Source organism: Guillardia theta, assembly GCF_000315625.1.
Source record: "Guillardia theta CCMP2712 unplaced genomic scaffold GUITHscaffold_20, whole genome shotgun sequence".
Classification (NCBI taxonomy): Eukaryota; class Cryptophyceae; order Pyrenomonadales; family Geminigeraceae; genus Guillardia; species Guillardia theta.
In genome coordinates, this window is record NW_005434654.1 from 439,165 (window position 1) to 463,296 (window position 24,132).

At 54.8% G+C, this 24,132-nt stretch overlaps 8 protein-coding genes across 8 annotated transcripts in view; 5 read left to right on the forward strand and 3 right to left on the reverse strand.

The window, feature by feature from the left end:
- GUITHDRAFT_151691 (hypothetical protein) overlaps positions 1-1,307 on the forward strand; it is a 2,114-nt gene extending 807 nt beyond the window's left edge. The window contains exons 4-10 of the mRNA XM_005835724.1: positions 88-135; positions 160-215; positions 431-517; positions 633-736; positions 916-978; positions 1,094-1,165; positions 1,218-1,307. Coding sequence (XP_005835781.1) covers positions 88-135; positions 160-215; positions 431-517; positions 633-736; positions 916-978; positions 1,094-1,165; positions 1,218-1,271 — 484 coding nt within the window. The 3' untranslated portion in view covers positions 1,272-1,307. The remainder of the gene's footprint in view (positions 1-87; positions 136-159; positions 216-430; positions 518-632; positions 737-915; positions 979-1,093; positions 1,166-1,217) is intronic.
- Positions 1,308-1,377: 70 nt separating this feature from the next.
- On the reverse strand, positions 1,378-3,082 carry GUITHDRAFT_162315 (hypothetical protein; the record flags this gene model as incomplete). The annotated part of the gene is made up of 10 exons (XM_005835725.1): positions 2,946-3,082; positions 2,824-2,892; positions 2,523-2,759; positions 2,424-2,474; positions 2,183-2,376; positions 2,070-2,133; positions 1,661-2,023; positions 1,589-1,626; positions 1,465-1,534; positions 1,378-1,404 (listed from the first exon to the last, which is right to left on the reverse strand). Exons 1-10 carry the CDS (start codon positions 3,060-3,062, stop codon positions 1,378-1,380), a joined length of 1,230 nt encoding a protein of 409 aa, XP_005835782.1. The 5' UTR covers positions 3,063-3,082.
- A 492-nt stretch (positions 3,083-3,574) lies between these two features.
- On the forward strand, positions 3,575-5,042 carry GUITHDRAFT_105427 (hypothetical protein; the record flags this gene model as incomplete). Its single annotated transcript, XM_005835726.1, has 9 exons — positions 3,575-3,577; positions 4,033-4,116; positions 4,166-4,227; positions 4,279-4,342; positions 4,393-4,509; positions 4,562-4,595; positions 4,640-4,685; positions 4,729-4,774; positions 5,031-5,042. 9 exons carry the CDS (start codon positions 3,575-3,577, stop codon positions 5,040-5,042), a joined length of 468 nt encoding a protein of 155 aa, XP_005835783.1.
- Positions 5,043-5,228: 186 nt separating this feature from the next.
- Positions 5,229-7,248, reverse strand: GUITHDRAFT_93561 (hypothetical protein). Its single transcript, XM_005835727.1, has 4 exons — positions 7,081-7,248; positions 5,864-6,949; positions 5,635-5,814; positions 5,229-5,575 (listed from the first exon to the last, which is right to left on the reverse strand). Exons 1-4 carry the CDS (start codon positions 7,183-7,185, stop codon positions 5,306-5,308), a joined length of 1,641 nt encoding a protein of 546 aa, XP_005835784.1. The 5' UTR covers positions 7,186-7,248; the 3' UTR covers positions 5,229-5,305.
- A 668-nt stretch (positions 7,249-7,916) lies between these two features.
- Positions 7,917-9,080, forward strand: GUITHDRAFT_157479 (hypothetical protein; the record flags this gene model as incomplete). The annotated part of the gene is made up of 5 exons (XM_005835728.1): positions 7,917-8,444; positions 8,487-8,633; positions 8,741-8,790; positions 8,844-8,948; positions 9,011-9,080. The coding sequence occupies 5 exons, from the start codon at positions 7,917-7,919 to the stop codon at positions 9,078-9,080; spliced, it is 900 nt and encodes a 299-aa protein (XP_005835785.1).
- Positions 9,081-10,532: 1,452 nt separating this feature from the next.
- Positions 10,533-14,415, forward strand: GUITHDRAFT_162318 (heat shock protein 70-like protein; the record flags this gene model as incomplete). The annotated part of the gene is made up of 24 exons (XM_005835729.1): positions 10,533-10,610; positions 10,659-10,745; positions 10,796-10,888; positions 10,967-11,008; positions 11,039-11,107; positions 11,155-11,202; positions 11,249-11,284; positions 11,337-11,402; positions 11,451-11,486; positions 11,537-11,867; positions 11,919-11,962; positions 12,011-12,103; positions 12,151-12,198; positions 12,261-12,332; positions 12,392-12,409; positions 12,465-12,518; positions 12,600-12,631; positions 12,800-12,860; positions 12,958-13,023; positions 13,246-13,338; positions 13,580-13,643; positions 13,782-13,855; positions 13,912-14,022; positions 14,297-14,415. The coding sequence occupies 24 exons, from the start codon at positions 10,533-10,535 to the stop codon at positions 14,339-14,341; spliced, it is 1,761 nt and encodes a 586-aa protein (XP_005835786.1). The 3' UTR covers positions 14,342-14,415.
- A 179-nt stretch (positions 14,416-14,594) lies between these two features.
- Positions 14,595-18,657, reverse strand: GUITHDRAFT_136473 (hypothetical protein; the record flags this gene model as incomplete). The annotated part of the gene is made up of 9 exons (XM_005835730.1): positions 14,595-14,723; positions 14,970-15,326; positions 15,561-15,652; positions 16,030-16,470; positions 16,682-17,246; positions 17,424-17,525; positions 17,712-17,839; positions 17,891-18,140; positions 18,184-18,657. The coding sequence occupies 9 exons, from the start codon at positions 18,655-18,657 to the stop codon at positions 14,595-14,597; spliced, it is 2,538 nt and encodes an 845-aa protein (XP_005835787.1).
- A 2,407-nt stretch (positions 18,658-21,064) lies between these two features.
- Positions 21,065-24,121, forward strand: GUITHDRAFT_136474 (hypothetical protein; the record flags this gene model as incomplete). Its single annotated transcript, XM_005835731.1, has 17 exons — positions 21,065-21,174; positions 21,252-21,350; positions 21,405-21,537; positions 21,576-21,631; positions 21,675-21,768; positions 21,820-21,843; positions 21,893-21,964; positions 21,994-22,040; positions 22,090-22,195; positions 22,249-23,122; positions 23,173-23,240; positions 23,287-23,345; positions 23,407-23,455; positions 23,504-23,564; positions 23,614-23,711; positions 23,759-23,906; positions 23,955-24,121. The coding sequence occupies 17 exons, from the start codon at positions 21,065-21,067 to the stop codon at positions 24,119-24,121; spliced, it is 2,265 nt and encodes a 754-aa protein (XP_005835788.1).
- Between the last annotated feature and the right edge of the window lie 11 nt (positions 24,122-24,132).

Here is a 24,132-nt window from a genome sequence, read left to right on the forward strand (position 1 = left end):
TCACTTTCGTCCTCCTCCTACTTCCATCCTTCCTCCTTGCTCTCGCTCTTGCTCCTTGCTCTTGCTCTTGCTCTTGCTCTTGCTCTTGCTCCTCTTCCTCTTTTCTCTTCTCATCGTCGTCTTTGTCGTTTTCTTTTTGTCATCGCGTGATAAGTTGGGCAGTTCTGGAGCAGATCTGTTTCTCGACAACACTTTCTACAACGCGGGAACAACAGGCATGAAGCGCGTGCTCTCGCCAGCTCTCTTCCTCGCCTCCCTCCCGCTCCTGCTCCTGCTCCTGCTCCTGCTCCTGCTCCTGCTGCTGCTCCTGCTCCTGCTCCTGCTCCTGCTCCTGCCCCATCTCCTGCTCCTGCTCCTGCTCCTCATCGTCCAACTTCATGTCGATTCTTCTTCTGGCACGACATTGCTGATCTTGCCTCATGCGCCGCAGGAAGCGATGTCCTCTATGCCGGCGTTCCTGTGATCTCACTGTCGGGAAGGAGAACTCTGAGCAGGATGGGAGCAAGTCTGGCTGCAGGTGCTGCTATTTCTCTGCCTCCTGCCCTTCAACTTCCTGTATGCCGTTCCCTCTGGCTTGTCCTCCTCTCCTTTCCTCTCGGCTCGTGTCGTTCCTCTCACCCTCCAACTTTCAGCGATGAACTTCTTCGATCTTCTCGTTCGTGACCTCGACGAGTACGTCGACCTTGCCGTCCGCCTTGGGCAGAACCCGCGCAGACTAGCGGAGACGAAAATGAAGGCAAGCGTTCGCTTCCTCCCGCTGCTCCTACTCTCGTACATCACCATCTCGTTTCTTGCTCTCTTTTCATCGCTCCACCTTCCCTTCACCCTCCTCGTCTCCTCTCGTTCCTCCTGCCTCCCCCCCTTTCGCTCTTTCCTTCTCTTCTCTGGGATACTGCACTGAGTTACCCCCCGCAGCTTCACCGCCATACCCGACTCGGCCTGCTGTTCGACGCCGACCGCTGGGTTGTGGCTTACGAGGTGAAAGAGGCAGAGGAGGGATGGGGGTGAGCAAAGAGCGACAGGAGAAGAGAGAGGAGATTGAGGAGCGAGGAGGAGTGAAGAATGGAGGGAGGAGCAGAATGACCGGGTGCAGGCGATGCTGGCGGCGATGTGGGATGCAGCGATCGCGGACGGTATTCGTACGGGGGGAAGAGAGGAGGAGGAGGTGATGAGAGAGGGAGGCAGAGGCAGCGAGGGTGTCCTGACGCCGCATGCAGGGAAGGAAGAGGAAGAGTATCGTGATATCCTCTCACGTGCTGGACCCGGGCTGACCTATCAAGTCGCTTCATGTGAACTAGTCTACACACACTGCAGCACCTCTGACTCAAGCACGCAACGACTTCTTTCCTCCTAACACACAAGGGTTCCGTTAACAATCTACTCCCCCGGGGGGCGGGTGCCCTCCTGATCACTGTGGAGGACGAGTCAGCAGAGTCATCAGGCACGGAGGAGCACAACGGGTACCTTGACCCTCCTCTGAGCCAACTTCTGCTGCTTGGTAGCCTTGTACTCTTCCCAAGGATCGAACTCATCGCTGCCATCAACCAGTCATACACACTGTCACCCTCCCCTTCCTCCGTCGTCTTACTCGTTAGAGGACTCAGTGACCGAAGAGCCGTCCTCGACCTGAACCCTACACGTCAGCAATTCTCATCCCCACCTCCTTCCATGGGGGATTCACCTCCTTGTAGTGTCCCTTGTTGCTCAGGCTGTCGTACATGTATGCTACGTTGGTTCCCAGCGACCCTCCGCCGGCCTCCACGTTGTTGGCGAATTTCGCCATCTCCCAGGATCCTAGAGGAGGCTTCTGATCCAAGTACTTCTCCTCCTCCTCCTCGTCTGCTGCGGTCGCTGGCTGCTCCTCCGCTGCAGGAGCAGAATTCTCGCTCTTGCTCGCTACCTCAGCACTGCGCACAGACGTTGATCGCACAGTCTTCTTGGGCTCCTGCGCCTCATCCTCGTTCCAGTAGTCCACGTCCTCCTCCTGCGGGCGGGAAAAGTCGCCCTTGCCGTGAACGTCAACCTGCCAGCCGTCAGCCACCGGAGAGCCACGACAAGCAGCCACTGACGTTGGAGAGGTCGGGACCATGGCTCTTGCTCGACACCTCGAAGTGCCTTCCCTTCTTCTGCAGGCTGTAAGGCAGGGTGAGCCAGCAGTCGACGCAGTCGCAAGATGGCATACTCGTTGTAGAGGTAGGCCACGTTGGTTCCGAGCGCTCCTGCACCAGCCTCGGCGCTGTTGGCAGCGATGGCAGCATCCCAAGAGCCCAGGGCAGGCTTGTGCTTCACACGGCGATGAGCCTTCTTGCCCTCCTTGGCAGGAGCAGCCGCCTTCTTGCCCTCCTTGGCAGGAGCAGCCGCCTTCTTGTCTGACATCTGCGTCGACTCGTTCACACATGGGCTCTGCATCAGCAGGGACACACCTGGTAGATCTTGTCCTCCAGCTCCTTGATGCGCTGAGCCTGCGACAGCACCTGCACCTGCACGTCAGCGGGTTGGTCCCCAGCTCCTCCATCTCTCACAGCTTTCTCAAGGGCGGCTTCCAACTCAGCGTTCCCGCCCTTGGCGTTCTTGCTCTGATCATCGGAGGGAACGACCTTCAACGAGCTCCTGCGGCGCATTGGGAACGCATGACGAGCGGCATGAAACTCCGGTTCAAGAGGGATGGGAACGCTGGAATCGTCCATGAGCTGCTGGAAGCGAGCCTTCAAAGCCTGTCCGTTCGACTTCATGGCAGAGGCAGCGACCCAGGCCTTGATCTGGCGACAGAGACGCGAGTCAGCGTGACATGGCGGGGAGGAGAGAGGGGAGAGTCTGAGGTACCTGGCTACCAATCTTGTGCTGCCTGTTGATCTCAGCCTTGAGCGCGGACCTCGCGTTTGTCAGTTTGACCTGTACAGACGGTGAGCCAAGGAAAGGTTCATGGCGGCCGAGTCAGCTCTTGCCTGCTTCAGCATGCTCCTGTGGTGCATGACGACTGTCACGACACCGATCATCACTGCCATGCAGCTGATTGCCGCCATGGCCGCCAGCAGCCTGGCGGTCTGTCGACACCCTGCCATGGTTCTGCCTCTTCGGTCGAGAGCTCCGCAGCTCCAGGAAGCCCTCATCCCCCAGCAACCCTCCTAGTTGATCTGCTCATCGCCCTCATTCCCAATTGATGGCTGAGGTGAGGGCGATGAAATGTCACATCCTTTCAAAGCCGCGGATTTCCTTATTTTGGGGGTAGGGGTACTTGCTCTAGAGATTATCACCCCCAATTTATAGTTATGATTTTTGATAATAGGGTGGGTAGTTAATTAAGGCTACTACGACCATGGTGGGTAGGTGCTTGCTGCAACAGAGGGCATACAAGAATCACTGGTTGGCGACCAACAATCCTCATGCAACATTCGCCATCCATACCCCACCAATATTTAGTTACTTGACTAATAGTTTAAACAATATGTTCTTATATACTAAATATAGTATTGAATTTTAACTAATATTGGAAGAGATACATTTGAATCAGGTAGAATAGGTAGACCCTTTCCGGTACGCAGTTGGATCCCTGCGGGGCGCAACCGATCGGGCAATGGTTGGCCTCCTTGCTGCGCTCTGTGCCGTGGCTCGCCCATGCTCCCTCCACCGCCTCCCCTCTGCTCCCCGCCCTCTGTAGAAGCTCCTCCTCTACATGTCTCGCTGCCTCGCTTGTCTGGTGGTACCCTAACTCTGACATGCTCATCTTCGCTCCTCATTTTTGTTACGCCGAACCCCAGGGTATCACAATACCCCTGCACATGTTTCTGCAGAAGGCGTTTCTGCCATGGCGACTTTTCCCTCCTTTAAAACAATTGAACAATTATGTTTGGTCTTGTCCTTGGTCAAGGTTTCATGCTTAAATCCTTGCGCTGCAACCACTTCATGATCCGACTCTACTGTTGCTTTGCCATCCTACGTCCCCTTTGCCCCCGTCGATGTTGCCTCTGCTTGTTCTCTGCTTGTTCAATCGTTTGACCTTAAATTTTGTCGTCTGACGACTGATGTGGATAGGAGATGGAACACGATTATGTGCAGAAAAAGTCTAATGTAGCTAAGCAACAGCTTCTGTTGCTGACTGACCGCCCGCACAACAAGGTAGCTGCTCGCCCCTAGGTGGATTCTTTGTACTAAGTATCCTTCTTAGTGTCCCCGTGTGAGCCCAACCCGCCACTTTCCATTCCGTGGGGTGTCGCAAGTCACTGTGAAGTGAGTCATGGCTGCTGCCTCGACCGACTGGAAGTGATCTTGGAGTCGCAGAAGGTTCCTGGAGAACGAGGATGCGATGCAGCGGGTGCTCATGGAGTTCAACAGTGTGACTGAGGTGAGACAGCCGCTCCCTTGCGAGTGCGGAGCACGCTGACTGGCGGCAAGGTTGAGTCGTTGAGGAAGTGCAACCGCACCCTGCGAACGCTGGTTGACGAGCACCCGAAGCTGTGGAAGCACGTGACCTTCTCTCCTCCGGGGCTCGCGAGATTATCTCGACACGGGGTGAGGACCCTTCTTGCTCGTTGTCTGAAGCTGATTAGAGCTCTTCTACCAGGAAATGCTGCAGGCAGAGAAGATCTTGAGGAAAGGTGCTTCCTCCCGGCAGGCAATTGCTGGCTCTGACGTGCAGCAGGTGCCAAGGAAGGGAACACTGAGGCGCAGATCATGCTGGCATTAATGTGAGTTGCGCGCTTCATGGGATGTCTCCTGACCCTTGTGCAGGTATCATCATGGATACACTTGCCCTTGCCATCCGCTCGCCCTGCCGGTAATTCCTCTCGCCGTCTGTAAAGATTTCTTGCAAAGAAGACACTGAATGTCCCTGGTTGTTCCTGCATGTCTACCAGTCAGTACTGTGGTTGTTGTGCTAGTCCTTCTTTTGCGAACGTCTCTGTCAGCCTTCTATTCCATCTCCCATGCGGTCACTCCTGTCGCTTCTTTTTGATCTGGTGCTGCTGCAGGATGGTTTTTGTTGTTGTGTAAATGGTTGTCCGCCTCTGATGACGTGACATTGCTGTTTCTAGGGCGCACATTGATCGAGAGCGAGACCATCTCGAGACAAGGGCAACCCATTTTTCTCTTTTTTCTTTTCTATTGGAGGATGCTCCTATCTCACCTTGCGAGAAACTGAAAGTTTTGGTGTACACAAGTAGAAAAAAAATCCAGTCAGTCATTCTTAAATACGATTTTTCCATCGAGAATGGCATGTTGTAGACGATGCTGCTGGAGCAACGGAACTAATTATAAACAAAGTAAATGCTTAACTGACTATGAAAAGTCAACCAAAAATCTCCAGTGCTCACTCTACGACATGATCGTCGGCCGCGAACTTCCTCTTCAGTCTCGTCTTTGCATCGTTGTACATCCTCCGCCTGTTCATCGCCTCCCTTACCCTCTTCACCCTTGAAGACATCACCTTCTCCCCGGGCTGTTCCTTCAGGATTGATCGAGGGAACTGCAACGTGAACGAGTCGTGCACGGCCCGATCGTCTCCGTGCACATAGTCGACCCTGAAGGAGTCGAGGTCCGCCACGACCTTGATGTAGCCATGGTTGATCGCATCCACCACCTGCAAGGGCACGGGCCGTCAGGCTCACGTGAAGCTCACCAGCCATGGCACGACTGCACCTCGAAGATCTCTGGCTGCGGCTCCTGGATGTTGTAGCAGCTCGCAAAGCCTCCCATGCCGATGATCATGTAGATCGGAGCAGCGTACACGCCGGGGCCCGCAGGCCTAACACACTTACCCTTATAGACTGGGCAAGAACGCTGGTAGCTGTGATGGTGGGCGGTGAGGACGACATTCACCTTCACATCAATGAGCCTCACGGAGAGCAAGGGAGCGAGATATCTCAACCTGGAATTCCATGAAGATCTCCTCCCACTCCTCGATCATCCGATCTCCCAGGACGTGATCCCCGTCGGGCTCGTCCCAGTTTGTGCTGCTGATGTACATTGGGCGATGCGCAGAGACGACGATCCATGGAGTGACTTTCCGGTCCACGGACTTGAGATCTGCCAGCAGCCACGCCGTCTGCATCTTGTACTCGTGCTCTGACGAGAGCACGACAACGTGGACAGGCCCTCGCTCGAAGCTGTACCATGGCTTGTCTAGCGCCTTCTTGGGTGCTGAGCTGTTCCCGAAGTACGGCATGGGAAAGCGCAGTTCGAAGGGAACCCCACACTCCCCTTCAGAGTCGGTCCGGCCGTAGGATCCAGTGCCGGGCCAGTCCCTCTCATGGTTCCCAATCCCAACCATCCACGGGATCCTGGAGCTGATGTCCTCTATCTGCTTGTGGAACTGATCCCATACCGATGCAAACCCTCTAGCGTACGAGATGTCGCCAATGTGGAGGACGAACGCCACGGATGGGTCCGCTGCCATGTCGCTGTACATGGCTTCCGTCGTGTTCAAGGACGGGAACGAGTCAGAGTACTGCACACTCTCGTCCGGGGCATGCATCCCCAGGTCCCCGAAAGCAAAAAAGGAGATCTTGGAGGAGCTTCCCGGCCCCGGCATCTTGAACGATTGCACCTTGCTGAAGCCACTGGCCTCACTCCCGACACGGTAGAAGATTTCCTCTCCGCCCTCCAGCCCCTTCATCAGTGCCGAATAGAACATCCCTGGGTCACGGAAGCCCTTCCCCGCTGCGTCTCCTCCACACATGTCTTCGCGAGTGTAGGTCGTCCGCACTTGAACAGCCGCCTGCATGTTGAGGACGTCCTGCGTTCTCCCCCACTGCACCATCATGGAGTCTCCTCCGACGGAGTTCGCCGTCCAACTGACGAGCATCTCGTCCTGTTTGCTGGTGTAGGCCAGCCTCCCTCCTGTCGGCATGTTCGGGTTCTTGAACTTGACGACGTTGGACTTGGAGACCAGCACTGCTGAGGTGATGTCATTCTGAAAGAGGTAGAAGATGGTGTCTTTCCTGGGGTTCACCACCTGCGGTAAAGATCACAAGAGGTTGCAGGTGAGACAAAACAGCAAGCAAGCAACAGCAACACAGCGCCCTTGCGCTCTCAACATCGAGTCACAGAGCTGTGCAAACATGCAAAAGAAGCAACAAGTCTCACCTGGAAAGTGATCGTGCCCTTGTATCGTCCGCCGACCGACTGATATTTGATCGGAGCAACGACCGTGACGTCATCATCGACGTTGTACATGCCAATCCAGTACATGGTTCCGTTCTTCCCCGGCACCCCGTGCCATGAAACTTTCACAAACTCGCCGTTTTCCTCTAGGACGGCAGGAGAGGCGTTCAAGACTCCGACTATCATGGAGGGAGCGACAGTGAACTTCTCAGGCTGAGCTCTAGCAGGCGGAGGAAGGAGCTCGCTACCTGCTTCCTCGTACTGCCATCGAGGGAAGGCAGACACAGTCGTCAGCAGCAGAGCCGCCGCCAACACGTTTCTACACCCTGCCATGGAGATGCAACAAGCGGGCTACAACTTAGGACTGAATATAGACCCGTCCTTTTCAGAGTAAAAATTGGGGTGGTGGGGTGGTCCTAGGAAGGGGTGTAGCCGAGCGGGCCGCGGGACCGTCGGGAGTCGCCGCGGCCCGGGCCCGACCGGCACTGAGAAAACTGAAAGTTCCGTCTGCGGAACAACAGGCCCAAGGCGGCCGCTGTACATGGAAGGAGGCATCTGACCGCGCGAGTTTCAGCAGCATGGCGTCAGCAGGGAGCTCTCTCCTCCTTGTCTCCGTCATGTTCTTCGCCTCTCCCCAGGTCTCCTCTGCCTTCAGCTTCCATGCTGCCCATCAGGGCGCCCTCTCAGCACCGAGCTTGCGCCTTGCCCCCAGGACGTCTGTCTTCATGAAGGATCCTTTACCGCAGAAGAGACAAAAGGCGCCAATTGCTGCTCCTCTCCTTGCTCAACGGGGAGATGGTGAAGCGCGCAAGACGGACATGCTTCAGTCTCTGTACAAGTTCACGAGGCCCCACACGATCAGAGGCACAATCCTCGCTTCCTGCGCCTGTGTCACCAGGGTCATGTTGAGTTGCATTGAGAATCAGGCGTACATAGAATGGAAGCTCATGCGCACTGCCGTGATCGGGCTTGTTGCTCTGCTGTGCGGCAACGCATACATCGTTGGCATCAACCAAATATACGACGTGGACATCGACAAGGTGAACAAGCCGTTCCTGCCAGTCGCGGCAGGGGAGATCAGCAAGCCTCTGGCCTGGTCTCTTGTTCTGGGATCAGGTGTCTTGGGGCTTTCTTTAGTCTACACCTTCTTTTCTCCGCTCATCTTCAAGCTATATTGTTTTGGAATGTTTCTCGGAACCGTCTACACCATCCCTCCCTTCCGCTGGAAGAACAATGCTGTCCTTGCAGCGTTTGCCATTGCGATGGTTCGAGGACTCTTGCTTAACGTAGGTCTGCATCATGCAGCTTCAGATGTCCTCGGACTAGCACTCTCATGGCCACCTCAGGTTCCTCGAGACATATTGTGTCTCCATGCTGACATGTGGCAGGTGTTGTTCATAGCCTCATTCATGACCGTGTTTGCGCTGGTCATTGCTGTGGCGAAAGATCTTCCCGATGTGGAAGGGGATCGCAAGTATCAGGTGCGGGAGATATCCTCTGTACTCCTCTCACCATTCGGCACATCAGGTGCAGACGTTCGCCTCTCGTCTGGGCGTGGACAAGGCATCGAAGCTTGTGGTGCTGGTAGCTACTCCTTCCCTCCTTTGTCACAATCTTGTTGTCTGATTCTGGATCTGTGCAGGTTCTGCTCAGCAACTACGCCATGGGTGTTGCTGTGGGATTCTGGGCACAGTCTGTCAACAAAGTTCTCATGGTGAAGACATCTGGCGATGTTCTTGTATGAGCAATGCTGATCTGTGGTCTGCATTCTACCAGATCCTCTCGCACTGCGGGTTGGCCACTTGGTTGTTATGGTTTTCTTCCAAACTCCAAGCAGAATCAATTAGCAGGTCAAGTCTTTGCTAGCTTCGTTGTCCTTGATCCATCCATGGCTGACTTTGTTGCTTCCTAGCATCAAACTCTTCTATAGAAACATTTGGAAGCTGTTCTACGTCGAATATTTGCTTTTCCCATTCATGTAAAAATAAATGAATGAACTTTCAGTGATCTTGCGATGAAAGTTTTTCAAGTTGGCCAGGCCCGAGGCTGAGTCAAACAAACTTGAAACCTCCGAGTCCCCCCCCTCCCCCCCCCCGGGCCCTCACTGGCAGGCTCAATGCGCGTGACTACGGGCGGCCCCCCCGGCGGTCTGAAAGTTACCAGGCTTACTCAGTGTTATCATAGTATCACTGTACTTTTACTCAAAGTTAAGTTCAAGATCAGTACGGTACGGTACGAGGACAATCAGTAGAGGCGAGGAGGCTTGACTAGGACTGACTCACGGGCCGATAAGTCGGCGATCGGACCCATGCCGTGGGGGCCCGTCACGGCGTGGCCCGGCGCGCCGCGCCGTTTCGAAGTTTCAAGTTTCACACGGTTTAGCGCGGCGGCCCGGCCCGGCGGGGCGTTCGGGCTTATGTAACGTCTGTAACCGTTCTTTTTTATTTCGAATCTCCTAGTTTTAGTCAACCAGGGTGCGTCAGAGGGGGGATGTGGTTTTTTCGGAGGGGGTGAATCTCCATGCAGAAATCCAATAATCAAACATTAGTTAAATATTATAGTACGAATTTATGTGTATCTTTCAAAATGAGTAAACTATCAATATAGATTTTTTCAGGGTGTATATGGGTTCTGTCAAAATCTGAAAACCATCGACCCTTCCCCCAACTTGCTAGAGCACCCTAGGAGAGGGCGGCAGGCAATGCAGCCCAGTTTCCACCTCCTCCGCCTCCTCCTCCGCCCGTGCCGCCTGCTCCTGCTCTACCTCGCTCACTGTCATGGCACAATCAGCCTACTCGATGCTTCCGTGCCTGCCTCCTATCCTCCCCGTGACACATGCGCGAATTGCAACTGAGAATCCCTTGATCAATCGCATGTTCTCTACTCTACTTCCTTATCTGTAAAATTTTCCTCTTGTTCGATCTTGTTGTTCTCCCTTGCTGGTGTGAATTGCGACATCTTGTGATGAGCAGAATTTCCGTCGCTCTATCTCAGTCCTGATGCTTCTCCCTGCATGTTTTGTTTGCTCATGATTCCCTTTCGGGCGAACGTCATGCGTTGCACTTCTCCCCACCATGTACGACTTATCAACATCTTCTCCCCTAGCTCACCTTCATCTCACCTTAGAGTCTGATGCTGTAGGGCAATCCGAGTCCTTCTGTTGTTCGTTGCAAGTTCTGTCGTGATGCACTTTGTGCTTGTATGGCTCGTGCTGTTACGATGGGCGGTCATGCCCAATTCGAATGGGTCTTGATGTTCGACTGAGTGTCTGCTCCATCTTGCAACCTGTGATGTAAATCTGCAATCTGTGACAGCCTTGCTCATATCTGCAACAAAAGTCTGCTCAACCTGTTGGAGCTGTCGCTCACTAGATTCCTTGCAGTCAGTTTCATTCGATTCCCAGCTGAGCGAGCAAGAGCAACTAGCATTGAGGAATGGCCCACTACTGCGATACGGTTGGGATTGATCTTGGAACCACACGATCTTGTGTTGCTGTCTGGGATGGGACGCAGGTGAATCGCCAGGGACCTGCAGGCTTGTAGTGAGCATTGCTGCGGCAGGTGCACGTCATCGCCAACGAGAGCGGTGACAACACGACGCCATCCTGGGTTTGCTACCCTGACTTGAAGCAAAGACGAGTTGGAAAGGTTTGACGCCCTCCCGCTTGTCTTGTCTTGTGCATGAAACGAGCCTTCAGGCTGCTGAACGCGCCGGCACCAAGTATGCGAGCAGTGTGATTTACCATTCAAAGCGTTTGATCGGCTGTCGATATGGCGAGAAAGTGATTCAGGTCTGTTGCTCTCCATCTCGAGGAGTTTGATCCTTCCCAAGACATCTGTCTGCCTCCTCGTGACATCTTGGGCTGCAGGATGCCGCTAACCTGCGATGGCCTTTCCGAGTCGTTGACCAGGTTGGTTGCAGTGACGTTGATGGTCAGCAGGTAGTCACATTCTTACAGGGAGACGGAGGAGCTGCCATTCAGATCACCGTTGCTGGGCAGCCGAAGATTGTGAGAACAGTGGAAGGTTCCAGCGCATGAGTGACGGTCTGTGCCAGGTGACCCCGGAAGAGGTTGGAGCCGGTATCCTTTCCTACCTCAAGAAGGTATGACTTGTTGTAGTGTGGTGCCTCTTCTCACTGCGTGCGTCAGGTTGCGGAAGAGTTCATCGGGCGGCCAGTCAAGAAGGTGAGGAGAAAGTCGGGAGGAGCGGTCAGAGCATGAACAAGGCTGCCAACAGGCGGTTATCACCGTCCCAGCATACTTCAACGATTCTCAGCGTCAAGCTACGAGGGATGCAGGCAGGGTATGGACGAGCAGCATGCGATGAGACGTGCCTTGATGGAGTTTGCAGATCGCTGGTCTTGAGGTCAAGAGGATCATCAACGAGGTTTGCCTTGTCCATGTGACCGCTGCTCTCTTTGTGACGTCACTCGGAAGCCGACGGCTGCTGCTCTTGCCTTTGGTGTGCTGGATTCTCATTCTATGGGCACGAAGAACTTGCTGGTGGACTGCTGCCGAGTGTTTGACGTCGTTGGTGAACGTAATGTTCAGGTGTTCGACTTCGGTGGTGGTACTCTCGACGTCACCATCATGCAAATCGAAGCGAACTCGATGAACTTCCTGGTCTCTTGCCGCCCGCGATCTCCTGCTCCTGCTCATTGCCTGCCCTGCCAGGTCCGTGCGACCGACGGAGACACGAGGCTGGGAGGCGAGGACATCGATGCAAGATTAGTCGACCACTTTCTTGATGTCTTCCAGAAGCACACTGGTTCCTCCCTCCCCTGTCGATCTTACCTGGCGGTCTGACGGAGAATGACAGGCGTCGACCTTGGTAACGCCAAGGAGAGCGACAAGAAGAAGAAGGTGGGTTGGACTCCTTGCTCGGCTGCCCCTTGACTGTCTTTCCCCCAGGCCCTCGCGAAGCTGCGAGCGGCAGCAGCACAGCTGAAGATCGATCTCTCAAGGATGACGGAGTCCGACATCTGCCTCGACGAGCTCTACCAGGTAGGACAAGCTCGCCGTGTGGTGGGAGGAGGGTGAGAGGCTGGCAGGACGAGACGCTGGAGGCGAAGATGACGCGCGATGAGTTCGAGTCCTTGGTGAGTTCTCCTCCTCCCTTCCCTTCCTCCTTGCCCCCGCATGGCCGACGAGACGTGGGCAGGTCGGCGACTTGCTCGAGAGGGTCCGGCTGCCCGTGATGAGGGCGCTCGAGAAAGTCCATGGTGGGATGAAGGTGAGAGGAAGCTGGATGAGTCACGACCGGCGCCCCTGACTGACGCCCTTCCCTCGCAGGCCGAGGACATCGACCAGGTGCGGGGCTGTCCGTCTGCCCTCGTCGGCCCGACGTGACATGCTGCCTCCCCAGGTTCTCCTCGTCGGAGGTTCCAGTCGCATCCCCAAAGTGCAGCAGATCCTTCAGGTTCTCCTTCCCCCCCCCCCCACCCCCCCAAAAACCTCACCCTCCATCTCACCCTCCTCGCCCGCTGACTTGATGTAACAGGAAATGTTCCCCAACAAGGAACTGTGCAGGAGGTTTGCTGCCTGCCCCTGCTGCTTCTCCTCCTCTCCCGCCTGCCCCTGCTGCTCCTGCTCCTCTCCATCTCCTTTTCCTTCTCGTTCTCTTCCCCGCTTCCTTCCCCTTCGTTTGCTCGTTGACACCCTGGTCAATCTTCTCGTTTCCCCGCGCTCATTCGTGTGCAGGATCAACCCAGACGAAGCCATTGCTGTCGGCGCAGCCATGGATGGCTCCCACCAGTATCAGGTAGGCCCTTTGTCTTGGTCGTCCTCGTTCTCGTTCTCGTCCTCCGGCGTCGCCCTCCTTGCCGCTCACGCCATCGTACTCACTGTCGGGCTTGAAGATGGTGGATGTCGTTCCTCGAGCCCTCGGCGTCGCTACAGCCAATCACGAGGATCCATCACGCCAGGTAGAGGAGAGGAGAGGAGAGGAGAGGAGAGGAGAGAGGAGAGGAGAGGAGAGAGGAGAGGAGAGGGGACGAGAGAGTGTGAGAAAAGGAAGAGGTGAGTGGGGGAGAGGTAGGTGAGAGGAGAGGTGAGAGGAGAGGAGGAAGAGGAGAAGAGCATTTGCTGGTCAGCTACTCCTACCTGCGGGCGAACACTGGGAGGATGGACTGACCTGTATCCTCCAGTTCACAACCATCATCATCCCAGCTTGCTCACCCATCCCCGAGGGAGGACTCATCGTTACCTCCTCCTTCGGAACCTCCCGTGACAATCAGACCGTGAGATTCGTTCCCTCTTCCGCCTGCCTTCGTACACCCTAACTCCCTCCATCCACTCTCTTCCACCACCCTCTCTCCTCTCCTCTTCTCTCTTTTCCTCTCTCCTTTGTCTCCCTCCTCTCCCTCCATCCCACTCCCCCCCTCGTCTCTTTTAGCCTCATGTCTCCTCTCGATCTTGCCTCTGACGCCACCGCCCCGCCTCTCCTCCTCCTGTGCTGGTCCACTGATGCGACACTTTTAGGGCGCGGACATCGAAATCTGTGAAGGAGAGGAGCGATACTTCGACGAGAACACCCACTTGGGAGGTGATGCTGCTGTTGCTCATGATGACGATGGTGGTGATGGTGGTGATGATGATGTGGGTTGTTTTGCGTGTGCCGGTGCTGCTGCGGCTGCACGAGGGATGGCAGGGCTGATGGCGATGGTGCTGACGTCATGGGCAGAGTTCGAGCTGAGCGGACTTCCTCAACGAGGACGAGGAGAGATCACGATCAACGTCACCATGAGCGTCGACAAGGTGAAGGGCGCGGAGGTGAAGGAGGAGCAGGCGAGCCTGATAGGTCGATCCTCCAGGACGGAATCCTGACAGTCACTGGGACTGCGGAAGGGACTGACATCAAGAAAGACATCTCGGTCAGAGCGAACAAGGGACGCATGTCAGAAGATACCATCCGCCGGCTTCAGGTCCGATGGATTTCTTGTTGAATGTTGTGCTGTGTGCCAGTGTTTGTTCTGCTCTTGTTGTGTTTTCGTTGTTTCCTCCACCCTCCCTCTCTCCCCCTTCCCTTTCCTTCTGAATTCCGTCACTCATCTACCTCATCCCATCTCACCTTGTCTTTACTGTCTCATCTCATTTTGTCTTGTGTTGTCCGGTCTCGCCTCCCCTTCCTATTGTTGCCAGTGTCTTGTTCAGCATGCTTCGTCGTTGACATGTTGCCCATGTTGATGTTGTTGCCAGACTGAGAACGAGGAGTATGAGAAGTACAACACGAGAGATCCCTGAAGTCTCTCTGCACGTGTTGAGTTGTTGCGTGCAACTCGTTGAAGCGACCAAGTCAATAAAAGATACTGAGGATGCGTGCGAAACGAGGACGAGGACGAGGACGAGGACGAGGACGAACAGGAGGCAGAACGATCGCTCAGTGCATGTGGTGGTGATGGTGGTGACGGCGGCGACCAAGGTGACAACAGATTGACCAAGAGAGGAGCAGGAAGAGGAGATTTGAAATGCAGCAGCAGATGTTCGAGTTTCTTTGTCACCCCCTTGTCGCTGTCACTGCTCGTGCTATTAGCTTGCACATGCCTGGCTCCTCCTCCTCCAGCTTCTTCATCGCAGATCGCAAGTTTGCGGAGTTGATGAAGTTCTGAGTGAAGGCGACGGAGTCCTGCGAGAGTCGATTAGAAAGAAACAGCGAGGACGAGGAGAGCAGGCGAGGGGGAGAGGAGAGAAGAGGGGAAGACGGTGATGGTTGAGAAGGAATGGAGAGCAAGTGTTAAAAGTTGAGGAAGAAGGGGGAGAAGGGAGGAAGAAGGGAGGAGAAAGGAGGAAGGAGGAGGAGGAGGAGGAGGAGGAGGAGGAGAAGGAAGTGGGTAGGAGGAAGGAGGAGGATATGGTGATGGTGTGGCATCACCTCCAGATTCAGGACGCAGTGCCAGTAGCCGCGAGGGATGAAGACGACGTCTCCGGCCTCTTGGATGCCCCACAAGAAGGGTCGAGAGTTGAGCAAGTCCCTCCTCCTCTCCTCTACGTCCTCCTCCTCGCTCTCCTCTCCGTCCTCCGAACTTTGTTCTCCTCGTCCTCGCTTTCTTCCGGCATGTTCTCCCCCTCTCCCACTCTTCTCCTTCCCGTCCTCTCCCTCCTCACACAGGAGAGGCAGCAGCGTTCCCTTGAGCCACTGGAGGACAGGAGGAGGCTCTACGACTTTCCCTCCTTGCCCCGAGAGGGCAGGGAGCGAAAGGACGCCAAGAGGATTCAGCTCTTCTCCCTCCTGCTGTTCTCGTCAGGTCGTGGGAAACTCCCTCCTCCCTCCCCCCTCCTCCTCCTCCTTTCAGCTCGCCAGTTCCTCATCCTCTCGTCTCCTCTGTTCCAACTCCCCTTTCTCGTTGACTTCCTCTTCGTTGTTCTACATCCCTTTCCTCTCCTCGCTTCCCTCTCCTCCCTCTCCTCCTCCTCCTGCTTCTCCTCCTCCTTCCCTCACCTCCTTCCTCCCCTTCCCTCTCACCTCATCCTTGCAGTCTCTGCACATAATCCAGAGCTTTCGGCCGCTGATCAGAAAATTCCACGCAGAAGTTCCCTTGGGGTCCACGTGCCATCCTGATACCAGAGAGATCAGATTCGAAGTCACAAGTCGCGATGATGATGATGATGATGACGATGATGATGATGATGATGATGATGATGATGATGATGATGATGACAACGACGACGATGACGATGATGATGATGATGATGATGATGACGATGGTAATGATGGAAATGATGATGAATATGATTATGATTATGATGATGGAGATGATGAAGATGATGGGGAGGAGGAGTTACAGCAGCAGCAGCATGATGATGATGGGGAGGAGGAGTTACAGCAGCAGCAGCAGCAGCGGGCACGGAGATCAAGGGTGGCAAGGAGGGGGAGATGGAGAGGAAGACGAATTGGAAAGTCGAGAATTGAAGGAGTTGAAACTCGCACGCACTTGATCCGGATCCCCTTGGCCCGATGACCAGCCACCGCCTCTCGTCAAGGAGGGAGGGATTCCCGAGCAGATCCCTCTCATCCTCCTCCTCCTCGTCCTCCTCTCCAGCTTGCTCGCGCTCCCTCCCCCGCCTCTCTCGCTCACGATCGTGCGCGATCAGCTCTAACAGGTCGTCGTCAAACGTAGGAGGAGGTCGAATCATATCGAGAAGAAGGCGAGGAACTTGATCGTCAAAGAAGTATAGAGGTTCATATCCCTCTTCCTGCTTCTGCTCCTCCTGCTCTTTCTCCTGCTCCTGCTGTTCCTCCTCACCCCCTCGGTCCTCCTTGTCCGCCTCCCCTAGCTCGCCCTCCCCCCGGCAGCTCCTCATGTATTCGCAGTAGTTCCCCAGACTCATCTTGATCGTGTACGGAGGGTCTCGAGCCCCGGGCACAAGAACAGCTGCAGGCAAGTCCGTGAGAGGAGGCACGACAGGAGCGAGGAGGAAGCAACGGGGCGAGTTCGAGGCGGAGGGAGGAAAGGAGGGATGGATGGAGGGTGGAGGAGCAGGAGCAAGAAGGAGCAGGAGGAAGAGGGTTGGGAGGAGGCGGAAGGAGGCAGCAGGGAAACAGGAGGAGGAAGCACAGAACGACAAGAAGCAGCACAGCATCACCTGACTTCTTATTCCCGTAGATCTCCAGCAGACAAGCGAGCGTGAGCTCCGACTCTCCTCGTCCTCCCAGCATTGCCCGCTGACACCCTCGCAGCATCGCCGGCCTCCTCCCCCTGTCGTAGACCCTCTTGAAGTCCCCGACATCCACTTCTTCCATCCTCACGCTATCTATCTCCCGCAGCCACCTTGCGCCGCAGTTTCGCATGCGCCTCAGGATGCTGTTGACCCCGCTCCTCCCGCTCCCTCCGCTCCTCCTCCAACATCTGAGAGCCCCAAAATAGACGATGCTCGACGCATTCATACGTAAGCTCAACATTGACACGTACGTTCCCAGCCACGAGGATCTGAAGACAACACAAGGCTCCTCCTCCTCCCTTCGCAGCGACTGCAGCAACGCCTTTCGCCATAGTTGCTTTCTCGTCATGACGTCACGGAACAGCCTGCAGGTCTCGACCAGCATCGCCAGCATGGAAGCAGGGGCGGGAGCATCCGACTCCACGAGGGCCATCGCAAAGATTTTGACCAGCAATGTTGCACTGAGGGAGGATATAGAAGAGACGATCGTCTGGGAGAGAAGGACGGTTCATAGCGGCACAAACGATGGCTGATCACATACAGACACGACAACATCTCCAACACAAGTCTATCACTAGCAGGCAGCGGGAGGGGTTGCAGGGGCGTGACCACAGGCATCAGCGTGCAGTACTCAGCGAAAGGGACCACAGGGCTCCATAGTCCATACCTGTGCGATGTTGCTGCGGATGAGAAGGGACGTTGGGTTCGTGAGGTCCCGGCCGTTGTGTTGAAGGATTTCATCATCTCTTCCGATGACGCAGGTTTCCAACTTCGCAAGGGATCACAAACGATAAAGACAAGAGGGCAGGGGGATGAGGTGGGGAAAGAGGTAGGGAGGAGGAAAGGAGAGGAGGAAAGGAGAGGAGGGAGAGGGAGGGGCGGGGAGGGATGGAGGGAGGGAGGGAGAGTAGGGCAGAGCAGGGTAGAGTGGAGGAGGGGGGAGAGGAAACTTTACCTGCCAAACCATTTCCTCTTTGAACGCAAGCGCTCGGAGGAATCGCCCCGCTGTCCCTGCACGAGCGCCTCCTCTCGCTGCCGAGATCTTGGATCGCACAAGCTGGTTGACCAGAGCTTTCGGATGCTCTGCCCTCGGACCTCAGCCTCCTCTAACGGCAGCGCTCACAGCAAGGGCACCTGAGTAGAGTGCAGGGAGGAGGTCGTCTACCGGGATCGCACAATCGTGCATGCCCAGCGACAGCAGTCTCCTCACCCCCGTGGAAGAGAGGAGGTACGCATGAGCGCACGTGCTGAACCCGGCATGGCAGGTCCGCTCCGTGACCGAGGGCCCGTCGTAGCCATGCAAGTTCCTGCCAAGGTACAAGAGATCCCACTGGACACACTGCCTCTTCAGCCGCTCCACCTCCTCCCCGACCACAGCCAGCACCTGCTGCAGGCTCAGCGCTACCCGAGCTGGATGGTTAGCTGACCTCTCTCCAGCGGAGGTGATGAAGCTCGCGATCCCTGACAAACGTCGGGAAGACGGTGACGTCATCCTCCAAGATAAGGAAGAGGCTCTCCCCACCCCCGGGCTCGCAAAGGACCTCGTCGGCTCGGCACCATGCCAGGTGGTGTGTGGCAAAGCATGCGAGCTCCTGGTCGCTGACCTCTCGAGCATGGTAGTCGATGAGGTCGATCACGTCAGGAGGATTTTGCCCCAGTGCGACCCATCGCTCCTGCAGCCCCTCGAGCTCCAGCGAGTTCATCCGCCATCCTCCTGCCTTCCTGAACCTGAAGCCATGATGGAGGAGAACTTGATCACGGCAGGCAGCTACGGAATCCCCCTCCACTGCATCGATGAAAACCATCTCTTTCCCCGCCTGCGCCCATGGTATCGTCTCCTCTAGCCATAAGCGCCGATCCCGCCGCCTCTTCAGGTTGAGCAAGAACGTGAGCAGACGCATGGCAGGATCATGGGATCAGCAAGCAACCTCTTTGTCCTACCCTCTCGTCCCTCTCCCTCCCGCCCCGCCCCGCCCGAGCATCGTTCCACGACACGGCGCAGTACAGGGACTAGGGCATTGAAGCCCGGCAGCCGGCACCGAGTGTGGCACGGAACAGGAGGAGGCCCGACTGATCACTGCACGGGCCAAAATAATAATAGCGACGTGCACTTGTAGTTCAAAACTTCCTAATTATTTTGAATATTATCAAAGAATATTTTAAATATAGTACAGAAAATCAAAATCGATACCCCAAAGTTTAAATAATTGGATTTTATGATTACCGGACACGAAAAGTCTTGTTTTGGGGACTCGTTATCCTGCAAGATTGTACCAGAGCAGGTCCGGGTGTGTAAAAGACATTTGTACGAGCTCGTTTACAACAATTTTTGTCTAAAAAACAATTCGGAGAGTACAGGTGGGGTTGCAGTGTCGATGATAGTCACAGACGGGGGTCCCTGAAAGGGCTGGCTGGCTCTGAAGGGGGTGGTATCGTCATTTTTGGGTTGGTATGGGTGGTGGGGTCATGAACGTACCCCTTATGGAGTAAACATGTTGATGGGATAAAGGGGGTGACAAGGATCTGCATGCTGACTTAGGGCAGGGTAGCAGGACCTCCAACAGCCTGGGGTACCAGAGGGTACGATGAAGTGATGTGGGTGGGTACTACCAGGGGAAGGAGGGGGTGAAAGAGTAATTAAAAGGCCACCGAGTTAAATACAATTTTATTTATACAATGTTATAATAGAGTCCGGTTTCAAACCATGCGACTACTGCTACTGCTGGCAAATGTTATATGGAGTAGTAGGGGGTGGAAGCAGTGATAAGGGGTGGTACACGGGAAAAGAAAGGGTAGAGGGTACCTTAGGTACCCGTACCGAAGGAGTACATTCTGATTTTCTTTTTTTCCATTTTCCTTATTTTATTTTTTGTCGGAGCGAGGGGTGGGTGGGTGGGTAGCCAGGACGGTAACGAACTTTGGGGGTGGTGTGGCGTGCACCCTGTGTTGATTGGGGTACCCTGGTAGATGACTTTCGGCATGGGTGGGTGCTTTGAGTCGGATAGGGTGTCTTTGGAGACAGGGTACCGGAAATAAGATTAATTTTGTACTATAAGGGAGCTTCGATTTTATAAGAAAGTCAATATACAAAATTGCTCAAGTACGAAAGATCAAGAGAGCCGGGACGAGTTTGACACATCAGCAGGGGTACCTTATATTTTATTCGGACAGGGGTACGGTGGTGGAGATGCGTTCGGTGAAGTCTTCCAAGGGGGTGAGGAACCCTGTGGGGGTAGGGTGGTTATTAAGATCTGGTTAGAGAGGGGGTAGCGTTATAGGGCAACCAATGTACGGGTGGGTAGGGGGGGGGTAGTTAATTTGTTATTATCAGGGTGGTCAGGGTGGGGGTGATGATCCACGAGGGGGGTGATTAGCTTAAAAAAATGGGGTGGTGCGGGGGACCCCAACATGTTAGCGTGAATGTTTGGAGGGGTGGAACAGGTGGGTGAGCTTGCACCATGGGGGGTGGAGCCAACATATCACTGCCAGTATGTTCCGAGACCCTGACAGGTATCTTTCTTTCATATGTAAGACACTATATAAATTATAGATAGTGCTGCTCTACTCCTTGACTTCACTGATGGGTCGATCGGAAGTTGTATGGGGGTCCGGAGATGGGGGTCAATCACCCCACCCCCTTGTGTAGTAGTGGGGTGGGCAGTCAGGCTCCTGGCCATGTTGAATGCGGTCTGAGGGTAGTTTGAGCAGAGTGGAGAGAGGGAGCGAGGAGCAGCGAGGAGCATGCAGGAGGGTTGAAAGAGCCGTTTGTGATGATGACAATGAGGAGCGACGAGAAGTGCGGCGATGTGTTTCATGGGTGCCGTAGAGAGGGCGGCCGACATGAGCGAGATATACAGTGAAGCCATGAGTGAGATTTCGAGTTAAAGTGCCCGTGCTCGAAGTTTCATTTCAGAATGTGCTGCAGTAGTGTGTGCGATGCTATTTTCCCTGCTTGTGTTGCTATGCTGGTTTGCGAGCGTGCTCCAATTCAGCCATGGCGGGCGATATGTAGATGTTGTCACCTGAATGTTACAAGGAGAGCCAAAACTGCATGCAGATGAGATATTGCTTTCCATCTTGCTGTGCTCCTTGTTCATGCTACTATGCTGGGCGATGCTGCTTACCTTTCAAACGCTCCGAATCGAACCACGTCCCTTTATGAGTTTGCATTGCCAGCTGATCGCTGACTGGTCTTATGTGATGGGCAGATGTATTGAATGCCATGCGAGAGCAGCACCGTCTAGAGGACGAAAGGATAGGGCGCGCTTAAATTTCGAGTTGGGATTGATGTGGGGCGAGGAAGCAGGAATGTCAGCATGGCAGGGGAACGATGTGTACTCGATGGGCGACCTTGGTCAACGTTATCCTGTCAACAGCGCATACATGGGACAAGGGCAAAACATGAACGATCCGGGATGGTAATGCTTCTCTGTTGATGTGTTTGATTTGCAGCAAGATATTCAAAGTGAGCAGACTGACTGATTTCTCCCTCTAGGTCGGGAGAACAGAGAGGTCCGGCTGCACAACAGGATGCGTACTATCAAGCCAACCCCCAGATGGTTCAGCACGGGATGCCATTCGATGGCCAGTCGGGGTGAGTGTCTCTACATCTCCTCTGCGCTTGCTAGGGTCTGATTGGACTTTACAGCAGCTTTCCTCGTGGCAGGTCGCAGCCTATCAACGTGCCGAATGCCCGAAACAATCAGCATCAGTACAACCATGGCGCCCCGCCGTCTGGCGGAACTGTGTTGGGAATGATTCAAGAACAGGCAACACAGAATGTCCCGATGATCCGTTTGTGAAATCTTTTTAATGACAGAATTCGAGTGCGCCGTCCAGCCAACAACACTTGCTTGACGGTGGATCAGGGCGAAGGTTGAAAAGAGTAAATCCTTTCGTTTCAATGACTCGCCCTCAGGTCCGGAGATGCTAGCTTTCATGTGGAGTCGACACGTGAACAACAAAACAGCTATGACTCAACCTCGTATATGGGCAACAACAGCCTCATTCAGGTACGAGATCGCAATCGCTGATATGGTGCCCTGACCTTTTGTTGTGAACAGCTGAGCGCCAGTCCAAGCTCTCAGGTTAAATCCCTCTAAGGTGAGTACAGCTTCTGGGTAAACGGCTTCATAGGTGCAAAGAGATAGCAGCAAGCCTGATCCGGACGCATCGCTGCGCCAGGAAGAGGTTCAGACGCTCGGCCATGTATGAGATCGTTGACTGACTTGATGCAGGTCGAGATCAAGTCTGGGTGGCTTTTCAAGAAGGCTGAGAGCAGCTGGTCGCCTTTCAGTGATTCTTCTGATGGAACACTGAGATGTCTCTTTCAGGGGATGGCGCAAGAGATGGTTTGTGTTGTACAAGTCACGGTTGGCATATTTCAGCAGTCCAGAGGCAAGAGGAGTAGTCAAGACCATTGCTCTCAACGATCCTCGGGTCTGCTCATTTGTCGATGGTAAATATGCACCTATCTAATCGACCTCATGCAGGTCGAAGCGGTCGTAGAGGCGTTACCCAACGAGCTTGAATTTCGTATCAATAGCTACGGGCGATCGTTTCATCTCAAAGCTGTGTCGGATGGAGAGCGAGCTCAATGGATTTTTGCGCTGCAGCTCGTGATAAAGGATGGAATGATCGCGCACGAAAAATATTCCGAGCTTGCAAGAAGGCAGCAAGCTCGCAAAAGGGAACAGGATGGTCCTCAGGGATACGCAGCTAATCTGATGGGAGGAGGGTCCCGTCAGCATCAACAGCAGATCAATCAGCAAGCCAGGGGAATGTTCAGCGCAACTCAATTGAAAAGGAAGCTGGCGGAAGCTTTGCCTTGGGACGCGTCGAGGGGAGCGCCGACGCCAGCGCTGTCTCTATCAAATCCGGGTTCGCGAGACAACTCGTTGCATGGGAGCAGAGATGGTTCGCTCCGAGGGGGTCAGCAGTGTCGGTCGTTGGATGTTTCGCAGCACAACCATGATGACAGTTACCATGGGGGAGCTCTGAAGCAAGATGCATTATCCCATGGGTCCCGCTCCCGTGACGGATCTCTGCACGGGGGGCTGGAGAGTTGGGATCCTGATGATTCGGGGAAACGCGTGAGGAAGGATAGTGACGCGCTGACCAAGACCTTGAGTGTGGCTGGGCAGCAGGCGGTGGAGTTGACAATGCGATATTTGGCACATATGCTGCTGCGAGGACGAGGGCCGTTCCAAGTCCACGAGGTGGTCTGGGTGATCCACAAGGCGTGCAAGGGCCTGCTGGACAGGAACGCGACGATGCCTCAGCTCACGAGTCAGTTCCTGACGTCAGTTGTCCTGCGTGGGCTCCTGGTGAAGCAGCAGATGGGTCCGGACGGCACTCAGTGGCCAGGTCTGCCTGGGATCGTTCTTGTTGATGTTGGATGACCTTTGAGCCTGCAGAGGTGCACGTGAACACGGAGTCTGTCGAGTTTCACAAGTTCAGCCAGCACCTTACCCACCTCATCGTTGTGAGCCGACGCGCCTGTTCTGCTCTTCTTGCTTACTTGGCGCTAGGGATCACTGGAGAGCAATATCGAGGTGGCGCCCGAGGCCCTTGTCCTTCCGCCCATCTTGTGAGTCGACAAGCCCCTCCTCACCCTTGTAGCCTCTACTGTATCTGATAGCAGCATGCAGGCTTCCGCTGTTGCTCTTGATAGAAGTGATGCACCAGAATGAATGGCCGGTGAGTGTTCGTGCTCTAGCACGTGTACACGAACTGATGCTTCACTAGGCTCCGCTCTCTCCTCAGGATTACCAAGATGAGCTTATCTCTGCTGTCTCGGCATTGTCATGTACATTCACCTTGTCCTCGTGTCGATGGTTGATAGAATGCTGCTACAGCTGGGAATGAGCTGGTGGGTCCAGCGCCATCGAGTGCGTTCGTTATGAGGGGAGGTGGGGAGAGCACGCCGACAACGCCACAGTCGCCCAAGTCAAGCGTGAGTGCCAGTATGCCATCTCTGTCTTCCCCTCACCTACTTTCCAGCACACGCCAACGACTCCCATGTCGCCCATGGAGCCGAGGTCACCGGGAGGCTTCGGGGAGAGAAGCGTTACTCCCAACATGCTGCAAACCTCCCGCTCCTTCCAGGACCTCATTGAAGGCATGAATCAGCTCCCCTACAACAGCCAAGGTGAGTCTCGGCCGGCTCCGTTGGCGCCTCACGAGAAACGATTTCCAGGCAAGAGCTCTTCGCTGCTGGTGGACGATATCAAGAAAGAGTTCGATGGCGGAGACGTCGATGCTGTCAGCCAGCCCGAAGACCTGACAGGCATACTGGGAAGCAGCGAGGATATCTGGGACGTTCTGGTGGACCCTGACACTGTAAACGAGAACTTAGGACATTGATTCTAATAAAA

What these genes read in the sequence shown, in the direction of transcription:
- GUITHDRAFT_93561 (XM_005835727.1), bottom strand. Translation starts at nt 7,185, where the DNA reads ATGTACTGGATTGGCATGTACAACGTCGATGATGACGTCACGGTCGTT. An exon ending in AGGGCACGATCACTTTCCAG is followed by an intron (nt 6,950 to 7,080) that starts GTGAGACTTGTT and finishes TCTTTACCGCAG; the next exon opens with GTGGTGAACCCCAGGAAAGA. An exon ending in CGCAGCCAGAGATCTTCGAG is followed by an intron (nt 5,576 to 5,634) that starts GTGCAGTCGTGC and finishes GTGCCCTTGCAG; the next exon opens with GTGGTGGATGCGATCAACCA.